Genomic DNA, 26,833 nt, shown 5'->3' with positions numbered 1-26,833 from the left:
GACACAGCACACAATAATTTGAAAACAATCAAAAGAAACGAGATTACTATCAGAAATTAATTTGTGTTTTTTTTTAATTCAGATCACTTGTTATCGAAAACGCAAGCATATTTTAACAAAGCTTATGACAGCTTATGTGAAAAACATTAACACAATAAGCGTTGGCAGAACACTGTACCATAAAGGAATTAACTGCAAAACCCACTATGCAAATGATGGAAGGTGAAACAGTCTTTCTGGTCTCAATTCCTGTCTGGAGTCATTTTTTAAAAATGACAGATTTAATTGTACGCCTTCTTCACTGAAAAAGGCATAAGGAAGGGAGAAAAAAAGCAGTCCCTTGGATTACGATGTAATCACATTCAAAGTCAGTTTTGTTACCCAGATTTGATGAAAAGTGAATAGAAAAATCACGGTTTGTTTCCTTTCTCCACAAGCATGGGTCATTTACCCAATCTCAGTGTCTCATTCAGCCATGTACACACACACACACACACACACACACACACACACACCACACACACAAACAAAATATATATAGGGCTTGGGCGTCCCACTAGCTAGGATCTGATGGTTTGTTCAGTTCAACCTTCACTCCTTTTTCTCCAGCACCTGGCCACACACACAAAGAAAAATAAAGAGTCACCGATTATAATAGGAAAGGGGACTGCAAGGGCAATACACAACAAAAAGTATTAACATTGAACTTATAATACACCCAAAGCCTACCTGTTAAGTATTTCTCTTTTGCCCTGGCTCGTTCATCTGCATCAAAATACCACACTGTGATAGCATACCTGTGACAGGGTAATCAGAAAGGTTTGTCAGGATAAGGAAAGATCAGTGTGTTGTAACGAAATTATTTCAGGACAGGATAGCACTTTATCTATTTCATGCATTTTATAAAAAGTGGGCTGGACAGTCTTGACTTGTTTAATCCCGACCGGGCGGGAACGCATCTGTGTCATTTTAAGATTTCTTTGGATATTCAAAAGTGCCGCGCTATGAGCTTGTAGATCTGCTATTCTTGAAAAATCATGAAAATGTGTGCAAATCTTTGAATATACATCTTCTTTCAAGCGAACATCTTTGCTTCTGGAGGTTTCCTGGAACAAAATATTTTACAAATGTTTGCTTTGAAAAAATAAACATTCAACGATTTACACACATTTTCACGATTTTTCAAAAATAGCAGATCTGCCGCACTACGAGCTTGTAGATCGTAGATCTTTGAATAGCCCAAGTATAAAATAATGGTTATGGCTAAAATCTAAAATGACACAGATGCGTTCCCGGATTGAATGGGTTAAGTAAGTACACTGACCTGGTGGCATACGCTGGTTGGACCTCGTGAGGATTCCGTCTGTCTGACCAGAAGAACAGCAACCTGTCAAATTTTGGCTCAATGTCGGCAAACTGGGCTTTTCCTTCTGGGAAGATTCGAAGAAGGCCCCCATGTTCCTGGAACCCAAGAACAAAGAGAAAACAACCTCATCGTGTGCACAAATCAGGATGCTGCATGGGAAGAAGCTGATGCATAGTGAAATACCGAGAGAAGATTTTAAAATGATGACTTGGCATACAGAGTTTACACTGCATTGGCAGGATTTTGGCGCATGATTACCAGAGTGGTCACCAACAGAAAGAAAATGAATTCATGGTGGTGGATTAACCACTTTCAACCTGGCGTCCTTATCTTGGGTATTTCCTCATAGGTGAAAATGGGACAATATTGCAAAAATAGCCGATCTACAAGCTTGTAACGCGCTGTGAGCTTGTAGATTGCCTACTTCATATAATTGGTCCTCACTAATGCTGATTATAAGTTATAACATGGTACAATTCTTTTCTACTCGGTCTGTGTCTCAGAGGAGCGCTGTGGACAGTTCAGAATCCTGCCCACTAGTGACATCATGACAATGGGGGAATCCAAGCTAATAGAAACTGCAGGCTCTCTCTTCCTGTAAAGTTAGCATGCTATAATAGAAGCCATTGTTCTCGCATTAATACAAAAACAAAATAAAAAATAAAAAATCTTGTTTGAAATGACCAAACGTGGTTTCATATTATAATGAGCATTAGTGAGGACCAATTATATATGAAAATAGGTTGAAAATGGGCGAAGTGCTCCTGTTAAGTGGTTACGGGCAAATTGATCGAAGTGCTGAACAAACGGTGCAGCACGTGTTCTGTATGCAGCACATTAGGAGGAACTATTCAAGTACAGCACACGTTAGGACTGCTGAGTGATAGACATGAGATGACAATGTTATAGGGAAAAGGCTTGACTAGCTCTCCAAAGGCAAAGGGGGAAAACTCAGGATAGGAAGCAGCGACAGGGAAAGGCTTTCCTGTAGAGGGATGGGAAGAATAACCCACAGGAAAAATGTGCTGGCTGGATAAAGGACCTGGAGAGTGAAAAAGCAGATTGCGGCAAGTGTGACTGTTCAACTTTCACACAGCTGATATGATAGGCCCGCTCTCTTCACACGCACACTGGCTGGGCAAAGACACTTTTAACAACCTCAACATCAGAGAAGAACTACTCGCCTAACTCGTGCACTAGGGGGGATAGATCTTTCAAGAGTACCATTGAGAGTCAGTAACGTATTGTGAAATCAAAAGAGGATCCACAAATTCTCAATAAAATAATCCATTAACCCTTTAAGACCGGGAATCTGTGTCATTTTAAGATTTCTTTGGCTATTAAAAAATAGCAGATCTACCAGCTTGTAGCGCTGCATCGAGTGCCGTGCTACGAGCTTGTAGATCTGCTATTTTTTTGGGGGGGAAAAATCTTGAAAATGTATGCAAATCTTTGAATATATATATATATACACCGTTAACTCAAATCTTTGCTTCTGGGGTCCCTGGAACAAAATATTTTGAGATGGGGAATCCGTGGCTAAATACATATCATTTTGGGAGTCCATGATATGAAAAGGTTTGAGAATCACTGATATATATAGATTTGTAGAATCCCCAGAAGTTCAAAATGTTCGCTTTAAAAAATATATATCAAGATTTGGCCAAATTTTCATGAGAGAAATTGCAGATCTACAAGTTCATAGTGCGGCACTCAGTGGGCTTGTATATCTGCTATTTTTGAATAGCCAAAGTATAAAATAATGCTTAAAGTGGATACACAGATGCGTTCCCGGTCTTAATGGATTAAGACAGCACTGACAACTGCTCAAAAGGCTGCTTAAGCTAATTTGTTGTAAGGTATCGCGAGTGGCCCTTCCACAATTCCTCTCATAATATCACAACTTGGTTTATATAATTAATAATCATATAATACATCAAATATAATTATAATATAATAATATTGACAGTAAAATTAAACAATCTTTATATTCAATCATATATCAGATTAAGATGATCAAGACATAATTATCAATAAAGTTACTTGATATAATCCTAATCTTATTGGTCACAATCTTAGGGGTATCCTGCATGGATTGGAGCAAACACAGAATGGTTTTGGCCAGCTGGCCATGCCGTGACCTTGAACAACGTTAGCAATCAGTTGAATGACCTTGCTGTGGAATGCCTGCAATATACACAATCCCAGGAAGTGGCGTACATTTATACCAGATACATGTACAGTACATATCACCAAACACACACACACATACTGCACACAAACAAACCGCCTAAATTTAAAAATGGCATACAGTAGGATTGCATACAAATTCTGTTATCAGTAAAAATCTAAATAGTGAAGCAATTGCACATTCCAACATTCCAAAGCAATGTCATTCTCTGACAGCAAGTCAGTATCCAGGCAACCTGGTTCTATAAACAAAAACAAAGAAACTAAAACTCACCACACCGAATAGCCAATCACAGAGAAGACGGCATTTGACACACACATAACAAAGAAAAGCTCAAATAAAATAAAAAGGTAGTCAACTAATACAGTTCCCTGTATAAAAAGGCTGACATGTGCATGTTAATTGACACCAGACAGAGGACTGGAGTCAGGATAGGCCTACAGGTTGCCTAATACAGACCTGCCAACCTGCAGACCTGCAGGTTGGCAGGTCCGCTAATACGTGATCTGGCCCTGACCAGGGAATTTATTGGGAAGAAGGTAGGCTTGATATGATGTGCATATTGTGTGTTGGAACCTAGACTGGGATCAACTTGTTTATAGCAATTTTCTGATCTGGTCCAGAGAATCAGAGGATACTGATATGGTCTGTGCTCCAAAAACATAATTCAACTTGGAACAAAATCATCACATTTGCATTAACGGTTCCCGCAAACGATTCCTGAATTTTCTCATCTGCCTTCATTTGACTCAGCTGTGTGCATTGCAAGTGACTGCGGCGACGTCACGACGCCTACATGAGTGAGTGGGTTGCATACGGCCACTGATCTAGGATCAGGATGCCAGCGTTCCGCCGAGCGAGACAGAGTGAATAGCGTCAGCAGCATATCGAACAGACAAAAATCCTCACAAGTGTGGTTGCACTTTACAAGAGAGGAAAATGAGCATTCAAAGTGCATGAAATGCAGTGCAATCCTTTCATGCAAAGGTGGTAGCACGTCGACTTTAAGGAAACCTCTCCAACAGAAACACCGTACCGTGTTTGAGAGTGTCAGAAAATCTGTACATTCATCTACAGTATCTATCCATCATTCCAGTCTCACTCAATGATGCTGAATTGAATGTGTCCTTTTGCAATAATATGCATCTTAGACACATATCCCTACCAGCTCCAGGGATACTGTTCCACAGCTGACTCTGGATTTATTATTATAATTTATAATATCTCTATACATAATATTAGTGTGCTCCTCTGATCACAGATCTCGGCCAGGACGGGTTGTCTACCCAAGGCCCGCAAAATTTGGTAGTCATAGCCAATTGGAATGGAATAAAAAAAAAGACTGATACATGTTGTTCACATGACCCCAGAGATAATGTGTTCGCGACTGTTTTCACCATATTCCATCCTGATTGACTTAGATTGGCTTCTAAAGTTTGCAGGGGTGGCCCATTTTGAACAAAATGCCTTAAATCATGAACGCAACGTCCGATTGCCGTGAAACTTAGCACGCACATTCCCACTAAGCAAGCCCATTTTTTTTATCTCCTCATGGTGGCGCTACAACAGCTTACTTCACGTTTTGGCCTATAACTCTTGAATGTAGGTTGTACAATCAACATATCCCCCCCCCCCCCCCCGGATTCCTTGGATCATGACGCAATTTATAGGCCCCGTTTGTGCCAGATTACATTTTCTGCCAAAGTGCGTTTTCTTCAAAACACAATTTTTGCTACAACAGATTTTTTTCCAAAACTCTTACCTATGGGGTCATGTGATCAAGATGTATGGGTCAGATTTTTCAGATCCCATAACGTTTGTAGGCCATGGGCAGGCAACCCAGATTATTCAATTATTAAACATTTATGAAAAATGTATTTGAATGAATGAGTAATAGGCAAAGCAGAGCAGTATCAACAATGTTGTGAGCTACTGCCAGTCATATCCCACAATAAAAACGTTCAGTGGAAGGGAGTAGCACCGGCTTAGAAATAAATTGGTAGAATATTTATGAACGACAAACACTAGCCATTAGTTGAACATGTGGGAAGCAAATCGGTGCCACTCTCGGAATCACATCATGCATTATAAGTTTATGACTATGAGCAGAGATGAGGAGACTTGTAGGCTAGTTGTCATTACAATCAGTGGTGTGATGATTCTTTTTTATGCAATTGCAATTTTCACAAATGCAAAGTGCATTATAAATACAATCCATTATTATTACATCAGGTATATCCTACAACTAATTATGTCGCTTCCTTATAATGAATTATCAGTCACATTATCCATATAGCCTAACGCAGTGATTCTCAAACTTTTTCATGCCAGGGACCCCCAAATTGACACTTATTAGCCCGCGGACCCCCATTTGAAAAGATAAGCCAGGGACCCCCCATAAGAGAAGATTTTTTTACGGCTCTAGAATTGATTCTCAACCATTTTAATTTCAAGGACCCCCAGTTTAACATGCATAAGGCTACGGACCCCCATTTAATGGCATTTATATCTCTGGGACCCCAATTTATATTGTAAAATCAATGTTAATTTAACTCTGAGAGTGTACAAATGGAACCAAATGGACCCTTTCCATTTGTACACTCTCAGAGTTACAGACCCATAAGGGTCCATTTGGTTCCTATCCATCATTTAGCTGGGGACCCCCTGGAACCCCCTCAAGTACCCCTGGGGGTCCCCGGACCCCACTTTGAGAACCACTGGCCTAACCTATGCATGTGCCTTCAGCAGGGCTGGACTGGGATAGGACTGGGATGGCATGTTCAGACTAATATCACTACGTACATATTAGTCTGGAATCTCTGTGTGGAACTTGCATTTCCAAGGGGCGGATAAAAAATAATGCCTCTGATGATAAACCCGACCCCATATTTGTGGGGTCAGCGAAATCTTATTTAACCACAACCGAGCAGGGCCAGACTAATCAGCCGAGGGCTTTCCCCCCCCCCCCTTTTTCGCACTGGTAGATTCGTCTGGTTTCCAGGCTAGGACTGGGACAAAAATGTGGCCCTCGTATTTAATGCATTGACCAGTCCACAAAAAAGTCTCACCTAACATTATTTTCATCCATTGTCTGTATATCACATTTCATTTCATTTCGCCTATACTGTAAGTTCATTCATTAACAGGGTTAATGGTCTACCTAGAAGAAGTAGTAGTTTAACGTATTATACAAATGTGTTGTTGCCTGTGTGTTCCTGCATGCAGTTCAACTTGAATAGCAGACTGGGATAGCCTGGGGCCGTGAATGGGAGGGGTTGGGGAAGTGAATGAGAGGGGGGGGGGCTTGGGAAGCGCAAGTACCACTGAAGTTACGTTTCTGTTCGCCGACTGCGCATGCGTGCCGCCTACTGGCCAAAATAAACTCAATAAAAATGTAAACTGTACAATGTGGAAGTACATTCAAGGTGGGGAAAGAAGCTTATGTCCTAGCCAGACCCACTGAGCAATGTGTGTGGCAAGTGTGTGGACCCAGTTGGAGTATGTGAGACCCCTAACAACTCTGGCCATGCACACACCACGGTCAGGCCAATCAATTTGAATAGAAAGATACTGTATAAATTATGATTGTGTAACCCCCACGAGCTGCCTGGGCAAACAAATCCTCAACAAAAGCGATGCCACAATGGTTGTTATTATGCAAAACCGCATCTCTCCTAAAAGCTACACATTCATTGATCTTGTCTTAATCTCTTGGAATTCCCAGTTAATGATGGCTAATGACCATCCTCCGCTGTACATGCACTGCAGCACTCAACACCAGCAGAAACAATCTCACACACACACACACACACACACACACACACACACACACTATCTTCCACAGGCAAAAAAAGAGTTTCCTGTAATTAGATAATTCCCTAAGCAGGTCTGGAGGTCGAGTATCTGACGGGAGGCTGGAGAGAGAGCGATCCCTCCCATACCTACGTGCCTTTTTTTTCCTGTCACTGGCCTCTCAGACAAACACTCAACACAATTGTTCCATTTTACAGTTGTTGGTTTTGTTATTAAGACTATGGTTCTTTGCCGAAGTGGAGCATCCTGTTTTCCCCTCCCTTCATACTCAAAACGTCTAGCTCCTGATCCACTCAGCCAGTGACCTTTGACTCAAAAAGGGAAAAGGGATTGGTGTCTTAATGCAAGGTGTAGCAAACTCCCTTTTGTAGGGCTGCAATATCGATTCATTTCTTAGAGATAATAATCTCGCAACGCGTGGTGAGCTTGTAGCTTTTTTTTTTTATGGAAAAAAAGAGAAATGTAAAAATGTTCCCCCAAAATCGATGGTTTATTAACACTTCATCTGCCAGAGTTATTTCAGATTTTTTGCTGTTGTCTGCCAGAGATTTTTCATTGAAATTTAAAAAGTACTCAGGAGCCGAGATACATCATTTTTAAGTTTTAAGTTAACAAGGAAGTGGATGGGAGTCTTTTCCTTCGAAAAATCATATCTCCTTGGGTCCTTTGGGTCAAATTGAAAAAAAAAAAAAAAAAAAAAAAAAAATCTTTTTTTTTTCAATATTGTTTCAATTTTTCAATAGAACGCGTTTATGCGTGATTGGCGGCCAAGTGCGCTAATTAATAGATCGCATTTATGCGTGATTGGCAGGAATTGAGTTAAAATCGATTAGTATTTAAAAAAGAAATCGGTTCAATCGGTTAGTTCAATTAACTGTTGCAAATTGCACCCCTACTCTTCTGTCCACGGAGGTGACAGCCTCTATTTTAAAATACATGAGACTAACAGAAGACCCATGATGTGTGGACCTGCATCTCGATAGGCTTCATAACGGCTTCCCCAGGGTCAGAGTGTTTATTTTGACCTGCTTGGGAGCACCGGAATGATGCACAATAAAATCAGTATCAAAACGCTTAGGCGAAAAACTGATTACATCTTTGTTTCCCTTTTTTTCCCTCTCTCTCTCTCTCCACTCTTCTGAATCCATTTAAATAGTTTTCTAGTGTCTACAAAAAAAGGATAGTATTCTTGAATATCATGTTGTTCTTTTTGGTTGTTCAGAGAACATTACAGAGGAATCATGTCTGAAGAGCAGGTTGGAATGGTTGCAGCCAAGAATGTTATTCTACTGGACTGGAAGTCCAGGAGAAAGGGATTGTTTTGTATGTATGTTGAACATGTGAAATAAATAAATAAATATAATATCATAAAAGGCGATTGTGATTGTGAATGTACTGATTCTTTCTTCTGACATGATCTGAATTCTTGGTGTGGTCAAATCAAGTATTTAACCACTTAAGTCCGTCTTATACTTCGTCTCACAACGGTGTCAGCTCAATGAAAATAGATGTACAAGTAGATCTTCTTTTGCAAATCTTTTTTCCCCCCCGCTCGTGACATCCCCAAAATAGGTACGCCAGGTTGAAAGTGTCTTATTATGTATTATGATGTATTATCTTGTGTCCTTGCTTACTGTAAATCTCTCTGGATTAAGAGCGTCTGCTAAATGCCTATACTGTAAACTGTTAAAAATAAACAAACAAAACATGTGCTCTGGCTCACTTTGCATATTGCAACGCCTAATGAAGTTGCACGGCACACATCTCATTTATTGACCCGACCGACTGAGCCTCCATGACTGGCGGAGGATGAGTGATGTGAAAAACACAATTCTTTCTGTTGCTATACAAGCAAGGCTTGGATTAGCAGGATCCCTGTGTGTTTAACCCATTAAAACCGGGAAAGAATTTGTGTCATTTTAGATTTTGGCGTTGCCTATTCAAAAATAGCTGATGCACAAGCTCACAGCGTGGCCCTTCGTGCCACGCTGCAAGCTTGTACATCTGCTATTAAATACGGATTTATAAGGCATTTGTCGGATCGGCCTCAGATCATAATGGGTTAATGGGATTATATGAAGGGAGAGTGGCCGAGCTGCACGTACCGACTCCATCCTTCATTCATTAGGGTGGAATTGTGTAGGATGGATCTGGCAAGTGAGGCTTGCGTGTAGCGTGGGTGGCTGGGAAGTGGAGGGTCGAGGATCAGTGGCGGGGATGAGATTCGGGCCACTTGGTCAGTACACAAGATCCAGCTGGCACTTGATAGCGGACTGACACAATTAGATTTTTGAGGACCATTGTTTTCCCTGCACTATTCATTCACATACCTTGGCATCCCAATCTTTATTCAGGTAGTATATGCATGTAACGCATCTTCCGTCTCCATTGGGGTTATCCACGTGGCGCACGTATCCGGTCCCGTTTCCTGGGTAACACGCTACCATTGCCTGAAGACAGAAAAAGGAAACCCATGTTTAGAAAAGGATGTGCAGATGTTTATTGAAGCACGTAATTACATTTACTGGCATTGGGAAAATTGTTATGCATGCATGAATCAATCGACTTGGGCAAGATGCAGAACAACCAGAACTGCATGGAGATGGACAAATATCGACGCAGACATGAGTACATGAGTCGGTCAGCAGTGGGAGGCAAAAAGACAATGACAGGGACATAGATTCTTTGTCATTATCAACACACCCAAGGACTGTCACCAGTAGGCTCAGTTACAAACCGGCCACTATGTTATAAACTCTGAACCAGCGGGAAAATAAACCGGAGACATGTGGTGCATGTCAACTTCCCCTTGTAGTTTCCTGCTCTAATAAGCTCATACATGATCTGCTTGGGTGTTGGCACTGGACCCACAAGATCTCGTAAACCCGTGGTGTAAATAGTGAGTGGGTGCACGTGCAGTCATGCACTGTCACACTCCACCTCCCTTTGACACAACGAAGTATATAGGGTTTAACATTCTCAAAGCAAGTCTATTTTCTGACTGGAGTACCCAGGGCTCCATACTAGTTCCACTCCCCTTTTTAAATAATCCAAAAATATCTTCACAGGAAATAGCCAATCTACATGTGTGATTGCAGCTAGAAAAATGGTGACTGTACATAGTGTTCTGAGCTTGTAGATCTTCTATTTTTAACTCTCATAATACCTCCATATTGAACCTTGTAGTCTCTTTTGAATTTATACAGAATACCAGCACATCCTTTTTTTTAATATCCTACTATCCTCCTATAAACCTAGTATAAAATGAAAAAACCTGTCTGTCCTCAACCGCGTTTCTCCTCAGTGGGTAGACCAATTGATCTCAGCTTGCAAACAGGCATTGACCATTGGCATACAAAGAGAGTGGTGGAGCAAAGGTCCGTCGGGCTCGGGAATCAAACCCGGGACTCGCTGTCAGGCATAAGAGCCTATGAGGTACGCACCTTAACCACTATCTGCGACCCCAGCACATCATGATTGACATGAGCACACGTTAAATACCTAATTTCACGTGTGATTACCGGTACCTAATTATTCTAAGGTCCTGTGATTTCCGCACATTTCATTCTTACATAGACTTCACTTTATTTTAAGCTTTTGGACGGCAACAATTTGTAGCGATTAAACTCTTTACAGGTCCTATGAGTCTTTTTTTCTTCAGGCCCAAACAGGCAAATGAGAAGAGATGAAGTGAGGAGTGCAGCTGCCATTGTATTCTTAAAAGTGCATAGGGCAGTCAGTTCAGCCCCCATATACCAAGTCATATGATAAACAAAGGGCGAGTTCCTCCACATTCTTCCAGGCACTTGGATCCACATAAACCATAGCAAGGTTATTATAAATACATACTGTAGACTAAACATCTTCACCTGGTCCTGGGCCAAAGTCAGAATCAATCTGATTGATCCCATTCGCAAGAGTTGTAACATGTCAACAAATCACGAAGCGGTCTAATTTGTTTAGCTGCAATCCTGTAGCTAGCACAAGCCACTGTAATCTAAAACGTATCACATAAAAAACATGTATAAGTTATAAACATATTTTCTTTAACATGGCCTTTTTATAGCACCACTTCTCATCATTTTGTATTTCCCAGTTAACTTTATTATTTGCATTACTTCTTAGCTTCTACTTCTTGCACTTAATCTTAGCCGTTTAGTTTTTCTTGTTTATCTCCTTTTAATCTACATCTCCTGTTTTAAATGTTTTATTTTACCTGCATGTTTTATATAAAAGACACTGTATAAATAAAGTTTATTATTATCATTATTACGGATTGTTTATTATCAACATTCCTTTGTCAGGGGTACCGTTGTTACATTTCTAAGTGTCAAATTCCACATTTCTCTTGCATCTCTCCAACAATGCAGGTTATCACTGGAATGCATAGTATCAGCGCTGTCAAACAAACAAAACAAAACAAAAAACCTAGCTCCCACATCCAGTTGGGGTGTGAGTCTCGCTTCAGTGAAACTGCCAGACAAACTACTCCGTGAAGCACGTCTCCCCATACACACACACACACACACACACACACACACACAGACAGACACAGAAGGGCGGGGCGCACAAAGAGAGGCTGCCTGTAGCACTCCTGGGGTTCAAGGCGGGTGAGGGGCATGTTGACTGACAAAAGGCTTCCTGTCGCTCAGACAAGCTATGCAGTTTTAGTGGTCCTGTGTGTCCGTCCGTACTGTGCATGCGTGTGAGCGAGAGAAAGGCAGAGGCACTGACAGAGAAAAGGGAAGAGGCTGGGCGGGAGCAGAAGACAGTGAACTGATGTAAACTTTGACTCCTGGCCTCTCTCCAGAGGGAGCAGTATCTTAATGGTCTTGCTACGTGCGGAGCGTGAGGGAGGTTGGCCCATAGTCGGCTAGTGACGCCCCCTCACCGCTCGGCTCACATTGGGAGGCCATATGTGTAAATACATTCGTCGTCGCCAGGAAAAGTGTGTTTGTGTGCGAGTGTGATGTGTGAGGGTAGGGTGTAATGGCCAAAGGTGTGAGATCACCGATACTTGGCACAACCCGGAGGCAGCAACATCCCCTCGTCTTAACACAGAGCAGGGCTCGGCTTAAACCATTACAGGAAACACTCCAGCACATGATTAATTATGGACCTGTGTGTGGGTGTGCCAAGTGGTGGTTGTGCTAAAATACGCTTGCCAAACTCAACTGTGCGATCAAAAGCAGCGGCAACAAAAACCTAGCAGAGGTCGTATATGGACATATGAATATGAGACTAGGGAAAATTCACCTTCAAAGTCAGATTCAAAACCAAGCTATGTTGCAGATCCAGTGGTCGCTGGTGCAAGACAAAATAAACTAGAAAAAGAGGTCTCCGCCAGATCAGGTAGGTTATTGTGGGCCAGCAATGTTCGGAATTCACCAATCAGGATGGAATATGAAAAATCGGACGGATGCGCCTTGATCACTACAGAGATAATCTGTACCGATTTGTGTGATGTTTGGAAAGAAATTGGAGTAATATTTAAACAAATCTGCCTCCTGGTGGCGCTATAATAGGGCAATGTTAAAAGTGAGGCATTTGTTCCTCAACCTGGTGCGAAAGTTTCACCACAATCGGACGCTGCGTTCATGATTTGCGGCATTTTGTTCAAAAACGGGCCACTCCTGCAAACTTTAGATCCTAGCCAATCAGGATGGAATATAAAAATGTCTAACAGATCTGTCTTGATGACATGAATATAAAGATCATTGTTTTACATAAGTCTGCTTCCTGGTGGCACTATAAAAGGCAGATGTGATAAATGCAGGGCAAACGTTTTTCTTTGGCCTCTAGGGAGTGCGCATACAAAGTTTTACACAGATCAGTACAGTTATAGGTAAAACAAATCGGCCTGTCATAGCACAACCATGAGGCTGATATGAAAAGAATCAAGTGGCATTTCTTCCTCGACCTAGTGGTAATGTGTGTGCAAAATTTCACGGAAATTGCACACAGTGTTCATTAATTTGGAGCTAATCTTAGCCAATCAGGAAAAATCTGAAAGATCTGTTTGGTTTAAAGGGTCTACACCATGAATTTTAACTTTTTCTTCATTTTTGTGTGTTTTTGGTCTCCCCACCTCTCTTCTGTTCCAACAAATACCCGACTTCGAGCATGCAGGCTTTCATAGGCTATCTGTGGTTTTTATGTAAATTGGTCTGAAAACAGTCCGTCAGATTTGTTCCCCCACCCTACGTCACGTCTGGGAACAATTCCTCCCGTTTTTCAGTTCTAACCAACAACAAAAAAATCCCCCAAAAAAAAAAGATTTTTTTTTTTTCATTTTTAATTTTTTTAAAATTTTTTCTTATTTTTTTTTTTAACTTTTTCCACACAGAGCCAGGACATAACATGCATACAAACTGGCTCAATAGCGCCCCGTGCCAAACAGGACAATGTGGTATTGCAGGTGAAAGTGCTTTATAAGCCAGAGAGAAGTTAGTTGGAATGAGTATATCTGAGGCTTGATTTAGGCTCAAACCTTTTGAAAAACGTTTGAGGGACATAAACAATATGATATCAAATATTATTATTGTTTTTTAAATTCATGGTGTAGCTCCTTTAATGACTATAGAGATACTGTGTACCGATTTGCGTGATGTTTGGACAAAGATCTGTAGGAGTACTGTCAAATATGTGTTTTGCAAAAAGCGGCCTCCTGGTGGCGCTATAACAGGCCCATGTGAAACATTTGGGGCCAGAGGTTCTGCTCTGGCATCCAAGGAGTGTGCGTGCACAGTTTCGCTGCGATCAAGCCAGCGGTGCCAGAAATTAGCGGTACACAGACAGAATGACACACACACACACACGGAAGGACGGACAGACAGGGTGCAAAACATACTCTCTCGCCATGCCTCTCGCCCTGGCGTAAACAATAACAGTAAAGAGAAAAGATCGAAATGTTGTGTACCTGATAATTGCACAGTCAACTTTTTATCAGAGCTACAGCTGTGTGTGGATGTCTCTTAACCACAGCGCTACTTCAGCCAGGATGAGATGATTATCACACCACTCACCTAGTGCTGCGGAGGTTCAACGAGTTTAACACACTTCCAAGCGGTGTACATTGTTTAAGTCACAGGAGTCACAGTAGCTTAGCAGCAACAGAAGTAGTATTTCCTTTCAAACGGCGGATTTCAAAATAAGAGCGTCGGTAATATGATTAGTCAACTGGTTTTAATTTTTGAGTCTATTTACAGGAGGTAGATGAACTAAATTAGAAGTACATTACACATCAGAGCTCTGCACCGTAGCCTACACTGATAACTGCCGCTATAAAAAGAATTGACAAAATAAAGGGGGTCTCGACTGACTATTCGAATCGTCGACTTTCAGGGGACAGGCCTACAAGTGATAAGCATTTACTGAATCCAGTTCAGTAAATGTCAGGCCCTAATGAACTGTTGAACTCGTCTGCCTTTCATGTAATCCAGTTCAGCTCTTGACCACCTACTAAGCAAGACAGCTTTAGACAACAACAGAGTAGCTCAGATATGGACTCCGACACCTTCTTAAATATACTGCTTAGATACTGCAACAAATAGTTAGTAATATAACATAATCATTATTTATTTAGGCACTGGCAACACTCCTTACACAGTAAAATCCTCAAATGGATCAATTTGGTTCCATTTGTACGCTCTTTGTAGTTAAATTAACAGAGGATTTCCTGATCCCTTTCCGATAAATTATACCATTAAATTTGCACACTTTAAAAAGGTAATACATTTATTTTGCTGTCACAGAGAGAGCTGTAACATATTCCTTCCCTTTCCATTTAACTACCAATATGCAAGAAATACTGGCAGGATGCATTAGATTATATAAACTGGATTTGACCAACCATCACTGGAAATCAGCACTTTTTCCTCAATGGAAGATACGAGGCGTCAGAAGCCTGGAGGATTTCCTCCCGCACCACTTTGACCTCTGACCTTTCTCCCTGTCTGTGCCTCCTTTCCTCTTACTCTTAGTGCTTCCGCGTTCCTCGGTGGCCATCATTAGGAGGCTGACCCCGCTAGCCACGCCATTTGTTTACATTCCAAAGAACCCGCTTTAGAGGCCAAAGGCATTCACACAGCAGAGAGAGGGACAGAATGAATGAGGGCAATGACACAGAGAGAGAGAACACAGGAAGGGCAAACCAAACTTTGGAGGTGGCAGTGAGTCACATAGAATGTGTTAGTTTTTGCACTGCAGGAGGCTAATAAAAGACCCTGCCAAAAATGCTCACGTTCCAGAGATAGATAGGGATTCGATTTGGCATTGGATCGGGATGGAAAGTGAAAGCTTTCTCAGCGATGGGATGCACGACTTTGCCAGGGATGGGATGGCGGTTGCAAGCGTCGCCTTCACTACAGCACCTTAGAGCCGTAGCCTGGACTCCCCTGGAAGAGCCTCCTACGCTACTAGAATCTGCAGTTTTGTTGAACATACAATTGTTTTTGTATGGAGTTTATGGAGTTACTTTTCATGTTTTAGCGCCCATTTTGTATGAGGAATGTACATGCTACATTGCATTGCTACGTTAGGAGGTATATTTTACCTATTTCCAAACGTTGTATCGCAAATGTGAAGCTATTGACATGTGTCGGTAATAAGAACTGGTGGTAAAATCTTACGCTATGAAGAAATTGTTTAAATCAGGCAAATTATTATTTTATTTACAAAATGTCACAGCAAGGCTCACAGTGGTGATGATTGGATGGCGACATTTGTTTCACAAGCTGGTCTTGCACCATTTCTTGTTACTTGCAGGGGAGGCCGCGTGGAGGCTGTCGTCTTCTCCCCCACAGTGGTGATTGTAATACAGTAGGTGGGCTATAGACCGGATCTAGTCACTGAGCATTAAATAGAAACCAGGTTTTCTGAAGGTGCTGCCGAAGCCTGCCGCAAGGTTAGCTACGCTAGGTGGAACTTGCGCTAAAAGACGCAGCCATATACAGCAGGATTTAACTATGGAGGAAGTTTGTAGCTGTGTGCTTTCTATTTTGTTAATATTAGGTTTGTATTTGTATTATATTCTTCACTATATGACTATATGAACTTTAATTATACAGAACGTTTAGTTCTAGGTAGCTCGTCGAAAGAGTTTAACCTTCCGAACAACAACAATGTACACGCATTTGAATGAATGCGTCCATTACTAGCTTCACTGCAATTCTTCACTGCATTGTTGTGATGACATGCGTAAATGTGAAACCACTGCATTGATCACAAAGATGGTAGTGAAGGACATTCACTCCCAATTAGCTTTGGAAGACTAGGAATTCTGTGTGCTCATGGCATTTGCAGAATCTGAATACATGGTCCCTTCCCCATAAAACGGTTAACACCACTCAAATTGAAAAGCTCTATAAAAAGGTGTACAAGATCTCCGCAAAAGCTTCAATCAACTGTCCTAAAGCTGGCTCTAACCAGCATGCATGGACGGCACTCACTACTGAATATTATGTCACCATGACCAGAGTATATTCTTTATTTACTGCCGGAACCGCTGAGCCAATCTACGCTGATTGATTGGCTTATTCTGGACTTGAACTTGAAGGAGTATTCTGAACTTGAACTTTTTCCCGTCTCCCTAGTGGCAGTGGGATAGGAGCTTGAAAATGTAAAGAATATTCAGCTGGTCAGTAAAATGGGGGGGGGGGGGGGGGTTCATAAAATATTTACACATATTACAGACAAGTAAACTGAGAAACTATCATTATTAAAGCAGATATACTGGCAAACAGGTAGCAGGCAAATGTTCATTTTCACTAGCTAGAACAGTCTAATGTCTCATGAAGAACCGCTAAGTTCTGGCACCGTTGGCTTGATCGCAGCGACACTGACTGCAACACTGACTCACTGCGCAAGGCGCTGAGTAGCAGAGGAATTGTAGAATATATAGGCAGAGTTTTCAAATGTTCTACATCAGAATATTTCTGCAACTCTCCTAAAATATTCTTGAAAATGATACCTCATTACATCAATTAAGAAACTTGAATCTGTCTGTTCGGCTACTGAGGTGAAAACATAAAACTATGTTTATCAATTACCATTCACCAAGAATGTACAGGGGTAAAAAGGTGGAGGGGAGGTTGGTAGTTGTTTTACATTCATTCCAAGTTGCTTTTAAGTATTTGCATCTGACTGAGAACTAATTCTAACAATAACTATGGTATAAAGAGAAAGAAACCATAACTTGCAGGAATACTGTAATCAGAAAACCCCATGCTTGATGTCTTTTTCAACCATCTCAATGGTTAATTAGCCAAAATTGGAAAGCTGCTTTAATCAAGCAATGCACTAGTAAAACAAAGTACATTTTCATGAATGTTAATATTCATGACACATATATATTGGTACATAGATTGTGAGGTGAATGTTGATGCATGCCCATAGAATATTTGCAACAGCATAAATACACCTAAATTAGGACTTTTTGAAAACCTCTCACCTGGGACGTGAAGGAAGATTTAGCTGGGCATATTGCTAAAAACTGAACTCTCAGTGTACCAGCCTAAATCTAATAAACATCCTCAACCTGTGCTGACAGGCCATTCGCCTCAAGACATTTCTGACAGTAATGTCATCAGTTCATTTGGTTAGCATATTGATGTAGCATTGAATGGGGGAAGGACAAAGCTCTGACGGGACTGCTTAACGGAAAAGATGCTTATCCAAACATGAGTACAAACAGTTGTGATAGAGACCCTATACTGTTGGGGAGTGTGGGAAATGTGACAGTTAGAGCCCAGCCCAGTATAGCTTGCTGTTTTATCAGTCAGATAGGGATGCATGCAGCCAACCGAGGAAATCCCTGTGTAAAGTATTGACCTAGTTTATTCTTTTCTTTTGACAGCAGACAAAGAACAATAGAAAGATACAGTGTCGGCTCTACCTTTAAATCTCACCACATCACAGGAGAAATACACAGACACGGCTTCTGGTAAGACTCGGGCACAGGCTGGGTATTGAAAAATCTGTGCAATTTGAAACACCCCAAAAATATATCACGTTATCAAGCAAAAGATAAAACAATAAAGTGCACATGAGTTGAGCTGAGTGGGCTGCTAAAAGGCATCCAATGAAATCAGCTCACATCTGAGATCCACACAGATAAAAAGAGGCCTCTGGTTTCCTCTCTTCGACTTCGATTGGGTCAAGTGTAAAAAAAAAGGAAGGAAGAAAGTAAATCACATGGGATGAGGAGGCTTATTCCAACCCAAGAGGTGTCTATTTCATCTTCTTGTGTGTGAGTGGAATTCTATTCATTGATGAATTATATACTTGATTAGGGTGCAATAGTTAAGCAAACTAATAGATTTCATCAATTATAACAAATAGCTGATAATCAAAAACATTATCGATCAATAATCAATCGCTATTTTGGGCATGTCATATAGGTAAAACAACAATAACATAAAAAATATTGAACATTGCAGATCTATAAGCTCACAATGCATCGAAATGCAACATGTGAGCTTGTAGATCAGCTATTTTCAAACAGTATTTTGCATTACACTGTTGTACAACAAATTATAAAATAGGGTTAATCGCTTCAGTGGTTAATCGATTTGATGATATATAAAAAATACAAAATATATATATAAATATTTTAAAGAAATTCAATGAATCAAAAAAGTTATCAATAGAATAATTGCTAAGGGCACTCGGTGGCGCAGCGGTAAAGTACCTTCCCACCACCGGAGTCTTAAGGGGGGCGCATGCTACCATTTTCGGTGGTCACCTTATCACCGCGGTGGTGATAGAACCTAAAAGGTGATAGGGTGACCACCTCATTTGGTAGCATGCGTGGGCCTTAAGGGTTTGAATCCACCACGGTGTGTCCGACTTTGTTCAGCGTCAAACACAATTGTCCCGTGTTCCGGGGAGGGAAGCCGGGCGGAGGAGGGTGATATTTGTCACTGCACATGGTGATATTAGTCACTGCACATACTTCCTACGGGTTGAGGCGACACCTGTTGCCAGGCGTGTTGGGCGGGAGGAGTAGGACAGAGGCGCTACGTCCTCCCGGTGGGGGCTCCTCACTGGCAGTTGAGCCAGCAGGGTACAACAGCAGTGACAACACGCAGTAGTGTGCAGGGAGGAATTCATTGGCATAACAAAAAGATTGGGGGGAAAAATGGGTACAAATAATTGGCTACTCTAAATTGAAAAGAAAACAGATACAAATAATCGCTAAGAAGATAATTGTTGTAGCCCTAGACTTGATTGTTAACAAAAAGGCTATATGGCATAAGTCATGTGCATGGGTCTTGCTAAATCACAGACAGACAAGAGGCCCGGTGTGCTGTCTGCTACACCCCTGCCTGATTAAGAAGAGCCAAAGAAAACAAGCTCTTTAAGCGTGCTGCACATCAAACTTTGTTGTCCTGTGACTCCTGTCTACCACAGAAAGTAAGTCGACTGAAGTGGGAAGATCAGTCGGGTGAAAGCTGTGAAAAAGTTGCTGAATGCAGCTCTTTACACACTGCACAATCGGCTGGTATGGTGCCAAAAAAATAATCTTGACATTCGCTTAACAAACACATGAACATGCCTGCAGGCTTAACTGCGGGGCTTACAGCATTGATACTGTACAATCACATGAATTCAAAATCATTAGAGAAACCGTAGCAAAACACGTGACAACTGCACAGCAGGGGGCTTACAGGACAGACACTAGGCTATAAGTTAAACGTATTGCCTATTGTGTATTTATAGTATCGGCCTTAATGTAATGTTGTTGATTAGTTAAAACGATAAACACCACCACTTTGCATGCCTGCAGCCAGTGGCAGCGCAGTGCACACACACAGACATCATGTCAATTTGCTTCAACTAATGAGCAATATCTATCATCAAAAGCTAGAGGGAATTTGGGCACAAGCTTTGTGCTCTGTCAAGTCATCAAACTTCATCATCATCATATCTAATTGATAACACGGTCAATCTATGCTGTATCCATTGTCCAATCAATTTGTTGGAGAATGAGCACTCGATCTTACGACAGTGAAAACAAAGTGAAACGTATCTAGTATATCTAGAATAGCCCATCACCTGTTGCATCAGTTGGATTTTATTTTACTGACCTTATAAAGGACTTAGCCTTAGAGAAAAGCAGGAGAAAGCGCTTATATTGTTTAGTTAAATATACAGAATATAAAGCTTAGTTTTAATTTACATTTGCTTTCAGAGAAAATCTGACAGCTGATGAAGTGCATCTATAATATATGGTGCGTACAAGCTTGATTAACGCTCTCACTCTGTTATGATTTAACCAGCTCTAAACACTTTTAGAGGCTCGACGTATGTGTTCATTCGCGAATATCAATTTCAGATAGTGACTAATAAACAATGTTGTTTATCCATGCATTCGTGCATTACGCACTACATGTTCTTTCGAGGAACTTCTGGTTTTTGAGGCACATTCTCACACACACACTCATGAGACATGCAGCGCTCTGTAGGAACGCAGCAACGCACACAACAGCCCCCCGCGTCCCGTCTGGCAGCACAGCGTCGGACGCGCTGGTACGGCCACGTCAAAAGACTCCCACTTCGAATCAAAAGCCGCTGGCTGGAAACGCCCCCCCGCGGTGCCCCCCACACTCGATGGATTGATGCCATCACCAGGGATCTACACCAAATGGGCCTGTTGCTGTCTGAAGCCGAGCCCCGAGCCCCGAGCCCCTAGCCGCCGAGCAAGAGACCTGATGATGAGCGCTCTGTCTAGAGATATACGGTACGCTCTATGCGCCGTATGTAGACAAAATAAGTTTAGTGCCATTACCAGCTCCATTGCGACAAAACCCTGTCCTTGGAAGGCTAAACAGTCATCCATAGAGATCTGTTCCCCTCTCTGCCACACCACTGCTATTGACGGACGACAACCGACTGAGCTGTCTGGGTTGTCAAGCAACACATTACCACTGACCGCCATCGATGCTTTTCAACACTTGTGACGCCAGGCCAGTGTGTGGCGGGGGCCTTAATACGATACTCACTGATATACTTCAAGATCAGTGATAGTAGTTTCAGACCCATGCATCAATCATGCTTCAAAACGTTGCCACATAATGGTGGTTTTGATTGAGTTTGCCCTTGATTTTGCCCAAGGAGGCCTACCGTAGTATCAAGGGCAGCATCACCAGGCAGGGCAGGTTCATGAACAGCTTCCACCAGTACAGTATATATCTGCTGCTATGCGAACGCACCTTATGTCTAACCTCATGTACTTATATACCGATATACTATGTGTAAATATGTAGGTTGTTTTTTATTGATCTCTCTCTCTCTCACTTTTTTAAAAAATACATATTTTGGGGCTTTTCTGCCTTCATTTATAGTGTATAGTGCAGATGGACAGGAAATGAGGAGACAGAGATGGGGAGAGACATGCAGTAAAGATCATAGGGAACGGGACTCGAACCCACGATGCACTGTCAGGCTACTTTAGAGCCTAGGTGCCCGGCCTGCCAAGCCACGGTCAGGGCCTCTCTTTCTATGGAAAATCAAAAATGAATTGCACCCACTGTAAACCTGTGATGTGACAATGAAGTTGATTCTGATGTTGAGTTTGGGAGCATGAAGCTTTGCATGTAGAATTACAATAATTTCACTGACTGCAATGATGCTACCTGTTGCATTGTTGTGCACGCATAAAATCACCCTGGACCTTGAAGAATAGTAGCCATTGTTTTTGTCATTCTGTAGAAAACGGTTGCTTTATGCAGGTATTCTCTGTCCTATCTCAGTTGTTAGCTTATTATTATGCCCTCGTCCTGATTCTTCCGTCTTCTTTCAGTCAGCTCTACAGCTGCAAGCAGTCAAAACAGGAGACCTCTTTCTCAAGGCCGCACCTGGAACATGGCCAGGGACTGCCTGGAGAACCATGGCATAGTAAACAGAGGGACAGTCATGCGCTGGAATTAGTAGAAAGTAAAACTAATTTGGACTCAACTCTTGCCATTATAGCCTTCTGTTTTACTACACTGACCTTATTACTGTGCCCACTGTACCTTTGAAGAATATAAACATTACAGACACAAATTTATAAGACAATCACTCTATTGCATTTCTGTCACAGTGATCAACAGACTGTACAATGATATCAATTAAGATTCTAGGGACAATAAGCATACGCTTGTATACGTTTTGAACTCGCAATTAGTTCAAGACCATTTTGGGAGGTCAGCTGTGACTCCTGTGATAAAATAAAAGGGGGGTTGCCTTGCATAAGATGTTTACGTTACGTGGAAGAATCGACTGAATCATACAGCCTATTGCATACTATAGTCTGCTGTAGCAGTCAGGGAGCTGTCATCACATGACTGACTTCCTCTTGCTTACTTACATGATTTCATAAAATGTAGGTCAAATGTCAGTTTCGTTAAGAAAGCGGAAACCTCTCCTGCTAGACACCTGACAGTAAAGGGATGTCTTTGACACTGTTATGTTAGTCGTCACCCCCCCCCCCCCACTCTCCCTCGCCGGACATCATTTAACATCTCAGAAAATTAATATTTCATGCTAACTACTACTTTATGCAAGAGCTGCACGAGATGGAATGGAAAATGGGCCGGCAGTGGCTCAGGAGGTAGAGTTGCCGCCTGTAAAACGGAAGGGTCCCAGTTCGATCCCAGGCACGGCCTGAGTTAGTGTCCTTGAGCAAGACACTTAACCCTCAACTGCTGCCGGTCCTCTCTCTCTCTCTCTCTTTCGTGTATCATCGTCATATGTCCAGCTCAGTGTCGCAAAGCCACGCCAATGTCTCTGGTCCCACTTGGAAGAGGCCGTCCTCTGAAGGAGGTCTGTACAGAGGACAGGTGGTGATGATGTACAGGTGGTGATGATGTGTTAAGGATGTATGATACCGTATGGAAGTTAATTTTTTTCTAGTGATATCAACCACAATATTTCTGTTAAAATGCAGATTTATGTTGAATACCTTGATATGGAGCTGTTGTCTCTCTTACGACCTGCCAACTTGTTTTTTTTAAGTAAACTTAAATATCTAGACTACTGGGTTTATTTTGGTTGTTTCTCACTACAGACATGTTGAAGTGTCTTGTTGTGTTCTTACACAGGGTCTTCTAATTTCCTTTTTATGTATAAATGGTGCATTTATATAGTGCTTTTATCCAAAGCGCTTTACATTGTGCATTATATTCACCCATTCATACACAGATGGCGGAGGAAACCATGCAAGGCACCAACCTGCTCATCAGGAGCAATTAGGGGTTTAGCGTCTTGCTCAAGGACCCGGGATCGAACTGGGATCCTCGCGGTTCCCATCCACCTGCTCTACCGGCCACTCTACCCCTGAGCCACTGCCGCCCTATGAATATGGTATTCTCTATTTCAGTAATATGACTTGACCAAGCATTTTCTTACCTCCAAAGTCAGACTAGAAAATAAGTCAAGATAAAAAAAGTGTGCTGCCTGCCTCATATCAGTCAGCATAGAGAGACGCCGGTATCGGATCTATTTCTGTATCGGTATCGACCGATACTCAAGGCTGCCGAATCGTTATCGAAAGTGAAACAGTTGGATTGGGTCAGCCCTATTTGGAATCAGTTTTTTGTGAGAATAACCCACATTTTCATCTAAACTAATCTGTGGTGTCTGGTGGCTCAGGCACACAGACCATGTATGCTCCTTGTGAGCACAAGGACTCTGACCTGTCTTGTCTTGCATGTCTCTGCTCTCTCTGCCCTTGGTTTCCTGTCTCCCTCTACCTATCTGAAATAAAGAACAAAAGGCCCAAAATAAATGTTTTAACTAAACAAACCTATGCTACACTCGTAAAAGAGAGCGCTTATCTCGGTGGGACTTCACCTGTATCAATAAAAGGTCAAATAAATAAAATACGCTACTGAGCAATTTCCCAAACTCCCAAATATGGTTATTAAGAGTTATTAATCAAGTCACAATTTCAGTAAATAATGGCAACGTCATATAATATGACGGAAATCTGTGGAATATGGCAATTATCCAGACACGTTCAATATGTGTGTAAGCATTGTGAAATCACAAGGCTAAATTTAAGTATTTATTACTAAAATAAATTCAAGCCAGGGTTAGGGATTTATGGGGCTAATGCTATGCAGTGAAGACATAAATTAGATAATAGTCTTTCAAGTGTCATGAAGCAGGAATATCTGCCTGTCAGCAGCATGGGCAGGACATCTCTCTAGTCTAGACCCCTGGCCGTGGTGGTGGGCATGTAACAGCAACGTCAGGGCAAGTCTGTCAGTGAACACAAGATGCCTTGTGGGAAGCACTGACAGCGCTGACTCATAGCATTGGTCACACAAACACATGGACCTGTGGCCGGAGATGACCTAAGCACCTATTGTTCTGGCCTGTCAGATTAGTGTAAATAAAAATGGTTTATATAGGTTCGTTCACTTCGTTGAGAAAAGGTTGAGATGCACATACAGTGCCATCACACATGGTGACATCATGCATCACCTATCAGCGCCTCGGACAAAGTATCTTAGTTTTACACCTGAGTGTGTACTGTGTATCCCAGTAATCTTAAAACACCTGCACCCTATTCGCATTGGATGCCATGATTGACAAATGGCACATAACGGTATTTTTCCCTGTTAAGCAGCGTAAATGGAACACTAATCGGTTTCTGGGAAGAGTTTGCTGCATACTTACTTTCGTCCTTCCATTTATCGTGTAGTTTCCCAGTTTACCGTTACAATGTCTGACCAGGTCGTCCATACGACTCATTAGGAAACGGATCTTCTCACAGCCCGGCTCCCGCCCTTCTATCCACGTTATTTTGTCCCCTCGAATGTCTTTTGTGGAGTCGCTCTTTTGGCTGACGAGCAGGCCGTCCGTGAATTTGCCGGCTTCGTGCAGGGCCTTCACGTCTTCCAGAATACACTTCCCCGTCTCCAATCCCAGAAAGTTGTCCACAACACATATGCCATGCTTGGACATGCACGGGGCTATATATTCCACGGCAAGTTTCTGAGGGGTTGGTCTGGTGTCCCCGTTGGGTTTGCCATTACTATTGTCACCCTCCGCCGCTTTGTCGCCTCCCCCGGGGCCGGGGGACTCTGCGTTCGTGATGAAACCTTTCATTCTCTCGCCGCTCGGCGACGCACTGTCCGCGGCGACGCGCTCCTTTTGTCCCTTGTTGTCCCCTCCTGACGGCGGCGACGTAGCCTGTTGTTCGGGTATCTGTTTGGAACCCTGCGTTTTAATGTCCGGCTCCTTGCAGATGAGCTTGTGTTCCTTCCAGTGCTGCTTCTGGTGCGCCTTGCTGCAGTAGAAGGAGTTTCGGCAGCGGCCGCACTTCAAGAGGTTCTCCATCTTCCCGCAAAGTTCGCAATACTGCCGTTCTTCTCGTTCTCGCTCCAGTTCCAGCGCACTTTGCGGCTTGTCCAGGTCTGACATTTTTGACAAAATGTGCGCACTGCGCCTTTAATTCCAAACCCCTGATACAATATGAGAGAACTTTGGAAATTGTCCACTGGAATACCAAAACGCTCGCCCCAAAACACAGTCGCCCCCCGGGGCAAATCCGGCGACCTCGGAACGGTCGCCACCTGGTATTCCTTGACGTAACCTCAGTAAAACGTTGCCAAAACCTAACCTTATTCCTAAACGTAGCCTCGGTAAACTACATCTTAACCTAACCTTATTCCTAAACGTAACCTCAGTAATAATACTATGCCTAATCTTGAACTTGTTTCAAACCTTATCCTCAATAAAAAAAAACACAAATACAAGAATACAAGAACCGCTGGGGGCGAGCGTGTTTTGGGGCGAGCCTTCCGGTTACCGTCCACTGTCCTCCGCCACGCTACGCCACCGTCACTCTCTGACGAGGAAAAGAAAGCTCCCCCCGCAACTTGAAACCAACGCTATAATGTAGTCCCGTGTACTCCGTCATCGTCCCTTTCGTTCAATCTTAATGGTAACAAATAATAAGTCCATTTGAGCGCACATTTTCGACAAGGTCGCGAGTCTCTGAGGAGATTTTCGGGGGTTTAGTCATCGGTGCGACTCGGTCGCATGGCGCCGTCCTGTGCGCTGTGCTTCTGCGCCCTTCCGTCCCCCACGCACCCTGATGTGGAGCAGTGTTGCCAGATATTGTGAGAGAAATAAGCAGCCAGGTCTACGAAAACAAGCCCAAAAGAAGCAACTTAGGCCACATTTAGCACTTTAGACCTATGTGCATTGGCTATTTTCAAAAACTCCTTTAATAAAATATATTTTACTAATAAAATGTGGAAGATTTGGAATATATAGTTTTTGAAACATTCTAACAACACAAATGCTCCCTGGCACAACACATGTTCATGGAAATATTTGAGAACCACTGGTTTTAATAATAATTTAAAAAAGATTGGAAGCAAGCCTAGATAAGCAAGTACACTTTAGAAACCAGCCCAAACAAATGCAACCCGCAACTACCAATATTTACAAAAAACTTTACAGAA

General features: G+C 42.2%; 1 protein-coding gene across 1 annotated transcript; it reads right to left on the bottom strand.

Moving 5' to 3' along the window:
- Positions 1 to 62: 62 nt before the first annotated feature.
- egln1a (egl-9 family hypoxia-inducible factor 1a) lies at positions 63 to 26,430 on the bottom strand. The gene is made up of 5 exons (XM_084076553.1): positions 25,038 to 26,430; positions 9,701 to 9,820; positions 1,325 to 1,461; positions 730 to 797; positions 63 to 612 (listed from the first exon to the last, which is right to left on the bottom strand). The coding sequence occupies exons 1-5, from the start codon at positions 25,782 to 25,784 to the stop codon at positions 557 to 559; spliced, it is 1,128 nt and encodes a 375-aa protein (XP_083932679.1). The 5' UTR covers positions 25,785 to 26,430; the 3' UTR covers positions 63 to 556.
- Between the last annotated feature and the right edge of the window lie 403 nt (positions 26,431 to 26,833).

This window comes from Gymnoscopelus microlampas (assembly GCF_963454915.1).
Source record: "Gymnoscopelus microlampas genome assembly, chromosome: 13".
NCBI lineage: Eukaryota > Metazoa > Chordata > Actinopteri > Myctophiformes > Myctophidae > Gymnoscopelus > Gymnoscopelus microlampas.
This window is presented reverse-complemented; position numbering and strand designations above follow the sequence as displayed.

Excerpts from the sequence above, each read along its gene's own strand:
- egln1a (XM_084076553.1), bottom strand. The coding sequence starts at position 25,784 with ATGTCAGACCTGGACAAGCCGCAAAGTGCGCTGGAACTGGAGCGAGAA. Across the intron at positions 9,821-25,037 it reads CGATAAATGGAAGGACGAAA|GCAATGGTAGCGTGTTACCC; the intron begins GTAAGTATGCAG and ends TTCTGTCTTCAG. Across the intron at positions 1,462-9,700 it reads ATAAAGATTGGGATGCCAAG|GAACATGGGGGCCTTCTTCG; the intron begins GTATGTGAATGA and ends CTTGGGTTCCAG.